Source organism: Macadamia integrifolia, chromosome 9 (genome assembly GCF_013358625.1).
Source record: "Macadamia integrifolia cultivar HAES 741 chromosome 9, SCU_Mint_v3, whole genome shotgun sequence".
NCBI classification, from domain to species: domain Eukaryota; kingdom Viridiplantae; phylum Streptophyta; class Magnoliopsida; order Proteales; family Proteaceae; genus Macadamia; species Macadamia integrifolia.
In genome coordinates, this window is record NC_056565.1 from 34,337,476 (window position 1) to 34,348,417 (window position 10,942).

A 10,942-nucleotide genomic window follows, 5' to 3' on the forward strand; every position below is an offset into this window, starting at 1 on the left:
GGGGGAGGGGAGGAGAGCAGCTCGCTGATACCTGTGGCCTCCTAGGAACTTTGGATGTGGAAAGGCATTCTCAAACATGTTAGATTTAGAAGCTCATGGCTTCAACCAGTGCTCATGAATCATTACTCAGACTCTGGACCCGTGATTACTCTTTGGCTTCAACGTACTAATTCTTTGTTTGTTTCACGTTTAATGTAATACAGGATGGAGACTGAAGTAGATGAAAACCCAAGTATTCTATTATCAGTACACAGATGTTTCAAACTTATTTCGGAGAGAGAGAGAGAGAGAGAGAGAGTAAGAGATACCAATATAAAAACTATTAAACCATGGTATTTGAGTAGATATGTTTTTGACTGTAGTAAAGTGAGTGATCATCCGATGAGGGAGATGCCTTGGATAATGACTGCATCAGCAATAACCTGATATGCAGCTTGAGATGGGTGAACGCTGTCCCAGAATACGTATTGGGTGGCATTGTTACATGTCCCTGGTGACTTGGGATTGCACAAGAATGATGTCGTTTCCACGGTCCCCGTCCCACAGCAACCCCTCCTTGTTTCAGAAAACCCTATCAGAAAAAGAGCCCACTTCTTCATTAGTATGTGTCAATCATGGTGATGAACATTAGTTGATTTTCTATCTCAATGTAGTGAGCCAAGACCAGGTGCGAGCCCACCAAGCCCCTCTCTGGTAAGGGGAAATTTATTACATGATGAACAGGGTTTGTTCATGCTTGGCCAATACGAGCTTACTAAGCTTAATTAGGATGAACTAGGTTTTTAAATTGCATCACATACCGTATTTAGAAGGAGAATTGATGGCATCCAATAAAGGAGTGTAGATATCCAAAATGGCAATCTTGAGTCCGGGGAGTTGCTTCTGGAGGGTTGAAGCAGCTGCATTGATCTTCTTGTTGAACCCTTGTGCATCTGTATTGAGCCTTGACTCACACTCATCTTTTCCCTGTCCAAACAAAGTGATTGCTGCTGGCAGGCAACCCAAGGGCGGCAGTGATGTCACCCCAATCCTTCTTGCCCCCAACCCATACAAGTCCTGTTCAACAAATCATCAACTTAACTATCAACCTTTCGTTTCATGTTTGTATGGTTTCAATTTATTGACAAGAAAGATATAAATTCTTAATAGCTAATGGCTTCCCTCTTAACAATAAATAAAAAAAATAAAAGATATTTACAAAATCTATTTCAATAATGCTTATCAAACAAAAAATTAATCATGCTTAATGATCAGGGGAAGAAGAAAGAAAGAAATGGAAGGAGCAACTTAAACCTTAACGAAGCTTGAGAAGATGCCAACGAGGAAGGAAGAGAACTGGTCGGGAGTGTAGACTTTGTTAATCAGAGGATTAACATAATAGTTCTGTAGAAAATCGCTATTTCCAGCGCCCACTAGGTAGAGTGCATCTTTTATGATAGATGCTGCCGTCTTACTCCCTGCAACCTTGGTTAGCTTTCCCTGGTATTCCTTATAATACTGCAACTGCTGTGCCAATGAAATTGTGTGCTGCATATATAATCATGTATCACAAATCAACTATGTTTAATTAGCTTCATGAAACTGAGATCGATGATAGTCTAAAATAAGTTGGGTTCACATGAAATCAATAATCCCAGTCTATATGTATCTTACTTACACTTAAGTAGGCTGTTTTTTCATAGTAACCAGATCCAGCAGAAGCAAAGTTGGCTCCTATTAGAAGGTTCTTCCCTGATGCTTGAGGGCTAAGATAAGCTGGTGGGTATGTTGTGAAGCCCAGGTTTTCAGCTGCAAATTAATCAAGAAAATTTAAACTAAGATTCTGTATAAATGAAGTGATCAGATGGAGGAAGGGAGAGAAGCATAATTATGAGATAATTACCAGTAATATCAGTGGCTAGTTTTCCATTACAGAACCTTCCAGTTGGTTTATGGTTGGTGAAATCTCTCCCATAAGGTGGGAAATCAGCCTTGAAGAAGGTGGCCAGATAGTCATTGTTTCCGACATCGACCGATGAGTCCCCAAAGGTTATGATCGCCGGAACAAGAGTGGTAGATCCTTGTGCATACCCACTGATGGCAAACGATGAAAACAGCAGCAGAATCAGCAGCCCTGTTGGGCAAAGGCCGAAGAAGTCACAGAACATCTTGTATGATATAGATCTGTGAGATCAGTGACAATGCTGCTGCCTGTACTGGGCTTGAGCTTCGGTTCAGATCTTATAAGAGAAGAATCAATGGAGCTGTGATTTGAAGGAAAGTGGAATTAAGAGGAGTATGGCCATATCATTAAATTGAATCTGCGGAGTTGTTAAGGAGCATTAATTGGTAGAGCTATGTAGATCTTTTCTTCTTCTTCTGCTTCTGCTTCTGCTTCTGCTTCTACTTCTACTTATACTTCTACTTCTACTTCTACTTTTACTTCCTCTCTCTCAATACACAAGTGCATGCAATGGTTTCACGTCAAGGTTCCCTACATGCTTATAGCAGTTGTTAGATTGGAATTAGTAGTGGTGGGGCCCTAGAATGCACCATTTGCATCCAATGGTAAGGAGGGGGGAATCCTAATCCTACTATCCTAGGTAAGAGTAATGTTCCTAGACTATCTATTTCGGTGCATTTAGTTCATTGCTTGATACAGATGAGCTTAACGTGGTAGTTGGGTAGGTGTTGGATGGTTCAATGGAAGTTAATGGTTTTAAAGAGTTGAAACCCAAGAGAAAGTGCATTTGCACCTGCATCACTCTCAGACTCTCTCTGCCTTCACTGCAAATGTTTAAGTGTGATTTAAGAAAGAGACAGAGAGAGAGAGGTGTGGACCCAAACCCAGTGCAAGGCCTTTAAAGTTTGAACATCGAAACTGTTGAAGAGAAAATTGAAGGATCAATAACACTGCCTGCTAGGCTGCTAGCATGGGTAAAAATAGCAGCTCAATTCTATTTACAGTATCTGCACTGCACTGGGAAAGAGGGAAGGTCAGGAATTCCGTTGACCAGCATTTTCAACTGCATTCACACCATGACACCCTCACCAAAAAAAAAAAAAAGCCACCCGGGCCCTCGTTTCTCTTCCTGTCTGTTTTCTTCTTCCTCTTCTTCTCTTCAGTTTTTTAGTTTTCATTTTTTTTATTTTATTTTTTATTTATTTTATTTATTTTATTATTTTTATTGTTATATATTATTATTAGATGATCAGATTGACTTTTGACCACATCCCACCCGGGCCCACTTTTTTTCCTTCCTACCTGTTTTCTTTCTCTTCTCTTCAATTTTTTATTTTTTATTATCTGATAATCAGATCCACATTTGACCTGATTACTGTCAAAGAGAGAAATTTTTTTTTTGGTAAACCCCAAGAGTGAATTCAAGTCACATACAAGATTACGAATTTGGACGCTCCAACCTCATCTCACACCATTCATGGAAAATATGGTTCTAAAAATGGAACGGAATGATCAGAATCAACTGGATTGAAATGGTATTGGACTTGATTGATCCTCGATGGTAACTTTTCTGATTCAGATCCACATGTATGATTCAAGGTAAAATTGTAATAGCAGGTTTTGTTTTTTTTTGTTTTGTTTTGTTCTTTATTTTTTATTTTTTATTTATTTATTTATTTATTATTATTTTTTTTTTTAAATAAGGATAGATCTGTTTGATACAGTCCCTTCCAAGACATTCTAGAACAAAATCAAAATGGTATCGGCCTTGATCAATCCCGTGACTGATCCTGAGTTTTAGATCCTTGATGGGAAATCCAAGATTACAAGCTCATTGGGATTGTCATAATTAATTTACTAATTAATTTGGGGGAGGTAGTTCTTAGTCCGAAGTATAATGCTCCCTAAGTCTATCTCTCAACAACCACAGTAAAGGGACGAATATGTCATTTCATTGGGGGAGTAGGGAGAGACTCAGGGAACTGCTAGATAGTCTATTTCCCCTTAATTTGGGCAAGCAATTACTGCCTGATCGCCTGCCACTACATTAGCACAAGGGCAACTGAGAGGTTGTGTATGAACATCAACATGATTGAGATTTTTTATTTCATAGAGAGTGGGGTTGTAATCTTGGGTGCCTGTGTCTAAGCGCAGGTTCTACGTGACCACATAGCCTTCTTTTTTCCTTAATTTAGGGCTACTTCTTCTAGCAGCCTAGTTCCTTTTTTTCAAGGTTTAAAATACTCAAATCTGGGATCATTCTCCATAGTTTTAATTTGAATCATTCCAGAATTGATTAGAATTGATTCAGTGCGGCTAGAATCATCCTAATTCAACCTTACTCAATAAGCAAGGAGGCATAGTTATCAAATCAAACAATTCCATCAATTCCAATTCGATTTTAATAAACTTATTTTCTTCTTCAAAAAATTTTTTTTTTCATGAAAGTTGTAGGAAATCAAATCATGATTCCTGCAAAACTGGATTTAAGTCAATCCGAGGTTGGATAAAAAATTTATGTTGAAAACACTGTTGACTGGTCAGTAGGACAGAAATCTGTCAAAACAGAGTCTTGATGGTAATTACCGGTAAGAAGCGATAATTATCTGTTCAGCACTGTAATCAGAAAATTTATCAAAAAATGACCAACAGAGGCAAAGCGGTAACTACTGGTAGAAAGTGGTAATTACTACTTCAATTCTATGATTAGAAATTCATTAGACCAAGATCGATATAGGCGAAGCGGTAACTACCGGCAAGAAGCAAAAAATACCGGTGGAGAAAAGTATGTCTTTTAGACCATATTTATCTCCCAAATTTGATTATACTCCTCCCTAATTTAGCATTGATAATCACGTACATAAATACCCCACCTATGGCATATTAAGTAAACAATCAATTGAGTATTGATTATCATTTTCAAAGGCTAAAGTGAGGGAAAACATTAGTACATTGAGTTTTATCATTGAGATCATTCCAAGCGAAAAAAAAAAAATAAAAAAAAACTCAAGGAAACTTACAAGTCTTCCATTACGATCTATACCTATAAGGAAGACATATTTAAGGTGAAAGTTTATAAAAATTAGACACAAGCAAAACAACATGAGAACCAAGAAAATATAGCCTAGAGGGGTGGAGGAAACTCCTATGGTGCCAAGGAAAACCTATACGCAAGTGGGGTGATCACCCAAAAGGCAACGCCGTACCATTAGACCTGTTGCTGACCTATCACCACCTTCTACACCCGATAGGGAAGCAATGTCCGATACCACTATGCCGGGAGCCCCACCTGCCCCACCTATACTATTTTCCCAACGTGTTACTTCATTCATGGGCAACATGTTACAAGGGTTGATGCAAAGGTTGCAACAGCTACAACTGGACTTTATAATGGGGCTGAATGCAAAGATCAAACCCGTGCTTCAAACTCGAGAGAGATAGGATGTTCCACCACAGGCACAACCAATACCAAATATTTTCCTTGCAGCTGTACCCCAAGCACAACAAATCCCTACACCCATAGTTCACCCCATAGCCCATCTAGAAGGCTCTAATGTGTAATCTGCCGCACAACCTGACATACCAGTACCACAGAGGCAGACGACACCATAGAGCCAAGTCATAATGCCTATGGCCATGGATGATATGAAACTAATGGAGAAGTTTCAAAAGTTTTGGCCTCCCTATATCAGTGGAATTGCAGAAGATCCGTTGGCACCCACGAAATGGGTAGAGGGGATAGAGAAGGCCTTAGAGGTACTATGCATAATGGATGAACAAAAGCTATTGTATGCCAACTACCAGCTACAAAATGAAGCTGGAAAGCCACAAAGTCGATATTGACAGCTGCCCATCCCAATCCTACTTAGGAATAATTTATTGAGGCTTTTTATGGGAACTACTCCCCAGAAAGTGTAAGGGATAGAAAGGAGGTGGAGTTCATGGCTCTAACTCAAGGGCCAAAATCTGTTCTCGAATATCAGTAAGAGTTTGAAGAGTTATACTATTTTACACCCGAGCATCTAAAGATGGATAAGTCTAAGGCCAAGAAGTTTGAAAAATGGTCAAAGGCCGACAATTAGTGCATCATTAGTGGCACACCACTTGCAAAACTATGCACAGGTGGTTCAAGCAATCGAATCTATAGAGGACAAACAGAGAGATAATTATCAAGCTCAAGCAACAAGGAGAGCAGTAACACTGATTGATGACAGATGTTTCAGTAGGGCAATCAGAGTAACTTACATTACTCTAGTTGCACCCTAGTCCACCAGACCAGAAGTTGGCCAAGCATTACAACATCCTAGCCCAACAACAACAAGAGTAGCTCAAGAAGTGGGTTCACTTCAATGCTTCCGATGTAGTCAATTTGGGCATATGACTAGATCATGCCTCCAAAGGAAGTGGTGTTTCATATGTCATCAACTTGGATAGATAGTTAGGTTGTGTCCACAAAATATGTCCGGAAGCTTAGGTGTGATTCCCTCAACACCAGCACCTGGTCATTTGGTTCAGACACAACGAGGTATTGGAGCACAAGGAGGGGTATTCACAGTAATAGAGGAAGAGGCTAAGGCCACATCTGAAGTGGCCATAGGTACATTGTTAATATTGATGGAGTCCTCATATACATTGTCGTGTCTGGTATATCCTATTAATTTGATAACCTCATGTGCAATATTTGAATTTGATACATCCCATTCATTTGTATCTTCATTCCCCATTGCCAAGATGCATAAAAGCTAATGAACCTAACAGACAGGTTGGTAGTCATTATCCTATCAACAGAGGTATGTGAACCTCTGTCCACATACTCGTTACCCGCTTATGGAGCTTGAGTGTGAATTATGGAGGAAGAAGATGCTACTCAAATGTTGTGAAGCATACCTAGAATTCACAATGACCCTAAACTTGAAAGCAACACTATGTGTGTAAAGTTTAAGAAAGAAGGGTAGAGTGGTGTCAGTGTTGGCATATAATAATTCCATTAGTTGGAAAGTTGTTAGCTAGTTAATAAGCAAAGTTGGTAGACAACCCAACACGTAAATAAATAACTGGACATATTACCTAAAGTGGAGATATTACATGATTTCTACACTATATCTAAGTTAAAGATACTCGATCTCAAGAGGTATGTGAGTTGATATCGAGCACCACATGGTTTTGAACTGACATTCTATGGGAATGTGTGAGCACCCCGGTGACATTCCCAATCACGTGACTGCAGTTCAATTTCGAGGATGAAATTTTTTCTAAGATGAAGGGATGTTAAACCCGTGATCAAAATCCCAGGAAAATTTGAACTTTTGGACATGGGTAATACAACATGGGTGACAACCACTAGTAAATTATGGATTTGCCGAGCTTTACTAGTGAAATGTACCAAGGAGTGGGGCCCACGCATTGAAAACACCTTGAGAAGGCCCCGATCAACTTAAATATCCTTTTCCACACAAAGGGGACCATTTCGGCTTTCACCAGTGAACACCTCTGGTGAGGTATACTAGCTAAAATTGGGTTATTTGGCCATGGGGCCTGGCCCCTCGCACCCATGCACCTCAAACCACTCCTAATAGTTGGGACAACATATTGGGGAATAGATTAATGTATCCAGATACCCCGAGGTGGACCCATTAGTGCCAAATGATGGGTTAACCCAGTAATTAGTGAATACCCATTATTTTGCCAAACATCCCTTAGGAAACTTAAGTGGCTATAAATAGAAGTCTTTGGCCATTCATTTCTTTCTCACCATATAAAAAAAGCAAGAGAAGGGAGAAAGGACAAGAATAAGAAGAAGAAGGAGAAGAACAAGGGAGGAGGAAGAAGAAGGGAGCAAGGGGAACATCTAACCATTGAAGGTAAAATGATTTCTCCACTCCTCCCCACACACACACGTCTCTCTCTCCTTCGTCTTTCCCTTTTTATTTAGCTAGTGGAGAATCGCCCCAACCAAATCTCCCTACCCACATGCCCTATGTACAAATTTGTTTGGGGATTTGGTGTGGGGAAGTAGCTAGCAAGTTTTTCCACTCACATTGGGTGCATAAACCTCTTCCATAGGAAGCTCCATAAAAAACCCCCAAATTGGGCAACACAAAACCTAGAAATGGGAAAATTTTCTAAAACCCTTCTTCCCACTTGTCAAGGCTACAAATTGAGAGAGGGGTTTAGCATATGAGACTTATCCTAGCAAGATTGATGGACCAATTTGAATCTATGAACTCTCCTTCATGATTTTCCCACTTAAAAGCCCCAATTTGAGTAACTAAACCCTAGAAATGGTGGATTTTACTCAAATCCTCTACATCCCACCCTTCAAACCTAAAATTAGGTTGGGATAAATGAGATTAAATACATGTATGGTGGTTTGGTGGGACTTCATAAGCCATTGGTGGTTACCACCTACACCCTCAACCGAAATTCCCAAGTTTAGCTTAGTCGCAACTTGAACTTTGTAAAAATTTGGGTGCAATGTGTAAACCCATCTTAACCAACCCATTGAATACACTTAATTTAAGTTAATTGAGGTGGGTAAACACCCCCAATGTATAAATCAGCCCTGTAGTCATAAAACACCCAATTTGAGAACGATTTCAAAGATAAGAGAAATAGGAAATGAAGATAGAACACGTGCCTATGGTCTAATTTCTCTTTGGGTGATTTATTTTGTAATACCCTACTTCTTAAACCCGGTCTGATTACATGATTGACCCGGTTTAACCATGCAGGAACCGAACCAGAGGGAGTTAGAGCGGGTTCCTTATGGGCTATGATGGCAAGGGTGACCTTAAACACCGGCTAGCCCGACAAGTCCGAGCCAGTGCCAGAAGAGACGGGAGTGCCCAAGCCGTGTACATGCACCTACCATAAGGCCATGTATGGATAAAGCAAGTATTGTAGCCGTATATTAAGGTATATACGTATACTACATCGTATGCCAGGGTGGGGTTCGCGTCGGGCCCGAACTCTGTCAAAATTCCAAGTTTTGACCCTCAGGTGGGTGGACAGGTGGGCGCACCCACCCACCTAAGTGACCCATCCATGTGCACTATTTAGTTATTTAAGAAGTATATATATAGCATTTATGATTTTCTTTTCTTTTTCATTTATGACACCCGTATGTTGGTGAGGATAGTAAAGAGGAGAGAGAAAGGAAAGGAAAGAAGAAGAGAAGAGAAGGAAGAGGAAGAAGAGAAGGATTTCGGCGGCGCCAAAGCTTGATCTTCCCATTCCGGCACCGGAAGAGTGATCTTCAACTCTAGATCTACATTTAGAGGTAAGCAAAGTTGGGTTCCTTGAACATTCACCATACCCAAGCATAAACCATTGATTCGAGTAGGGTTTCTTGAGATCTTGTAAATCCCCTTTGAAATGATGAACCTAAGGTTTAATAGATGATTTATGTGTTGATCTTGAAGGATTTGAAGAGGTATTGACAAGGTTGGAGAAGCATTGTGGGTTTGAAGTGATGTTGAGGGTTTGAAGTGATGTTGAGGGTTTGAAGGTGTTCTTGAGCAAAGAAGGTAAGATGGTTTCTCATCACTTGATCTAACCTAGATCTAGGTTAGAACCATCCTATGAGACTTTGAAAGTGTGAATAATGGGTTGGGAAAATCCCCTATTTAAATCTCCAAAGAATGGAGGAAGTTGGGAAGAAACAACAGGTTTCCCGCCAAGACCAGTGGGCCAAACCGGTGGGCCATCTGGCCCGCCTGTGGGCACCTGCCTGAGAGGGTAGGGCCTTCGGGCACAACCGGCGGGCCACCCTACCCGTCGATCTTAGCAGACCCCCTGGCCCAACCGGTGGGCCAAGCGGTGGGCCAGCCTACCCGTCGGTCCAAACCGATGGGCCAAACCAGTGGGCCAGACAGCCCACCTGTCTGACCCACCTGAGAGGCCCCAAATGTGAATCTTACGTCCGATTGGACCCAAATCGGACGTGCGACCTTCTTTTAAAATTCTAAACATGATTTTGTCATCAGATCTTGTTAATTTTGATCCTAAAATGGTGAAGTACTAACCCCGCTCAATCATGTTAGGTTCACCAAATCCTGCACGTTTCGCACCAGATCTCACCCGTACCGAATGGGAATCCTTGTACGCTACAGGTAAGTGGGGAGAGGACGTTTGGCCTTATTTCAAGGCATTGTTTGGCATTCATTTAATTGTATCTAGTCTAGTCATGCCATCATGAAAATGCTATGTAGCTTAGTCATCCTCATATGTTGTGCTATGTGTGTTGTGTTTATATTCTCAAATCCAAATGATGATATGCTTATGTGATGAATGTGGACATTATGGTGCATGATGCATTGATAGACTAGATGCCGTAGTCGACTTGGAAACGAGTGCATTGGTGGCCCGTGGTATGGGACGCGGTGGCACTATACAATCGTACTATTGTCATATAGGAGCATGCAGTATTAGGATTTTCACCATCCCGTGCTAGGACCCTTCCCAATAGGGGTTAAGGTGTTGGGTTATCATTTGGGGGGAAGCAGTGGTCGCGGTTGTCGGGTCATTGTGGCGGTTAGACATAACGCCCGGTGGGTCATTAGGACAGTCGGCAACCCCGGTGGTATATTCAAGAGGGTCAATCGTACTGCTTTTAAATTACTGGAGTCAGCACCTTTAATTTCAGTCATTTACTTTTCTGTTGAGAGCCGGTGGTCGGCACGTTTTTACTTTTTCGAGTACTCACGGTGGGCATTCTCCGACAGCCCTATGGGCGTATCGCGGGATGGAGTTCACTGCTCGTACCCGGGGTATACGCACATTGTGGCTGTGGTAGCACTAAAAATCAAGGACTTAGTAATGTTGCTTAGGTGGATGTGATTTAAAATATATTGCATAGCATGTAGTGCATATGATTGTGTTTTGCTGTGTGGACTGCTGTGTGGTCCATCTTACCACTTACTGAGCTAGTGAGCTCATCCCACGTGTGCACTCCCTTTTTAGATGATTTTGTAGGTCATACATCTGAGGAGCACGGGGTGG

At 41.1% G+C, this 10,942-nt stretch overlaps 1 protein-coding gene across 1 annotated transcript in view; it reads right to left on the bottom strand.

The window, feature by feature from the left end:
- Window positions 1–217: 217 nt before the first annotated feature.
- Window positions 218–10,942, bottom strand: part of LOC122089745 (GDSL esterase/lipase APG-like) — a 12,165-nt gene continuing 1,440 nt past the window's right edge. The window contains exons 5-9 of the mRNA XM_042659438.1: window positions 1,883–2,171; window positions 1,658–1,788; window positions 1,294–1,527; window positions 801–1,056; window positions 218–571 (exon numbers count right to left, since the gene is read on the bottom strand). Coding sequence (XP_042515372.1) covers window positions 375–571; window positions 801–1,056; window positions 1,294–1,527; window positions 1,658–1,788; window positions 1,883–2,171 — 1,107 coding nt within the window. The 3' untranslated portion in view covers window positions 218–374. The remainder of the gene's footprint in view (window positions 572–800; window positions 1,057–1,293; window positions 1,528–1,657; window positions 1,789–1,882; window positions 2,172–10,942) is intronic.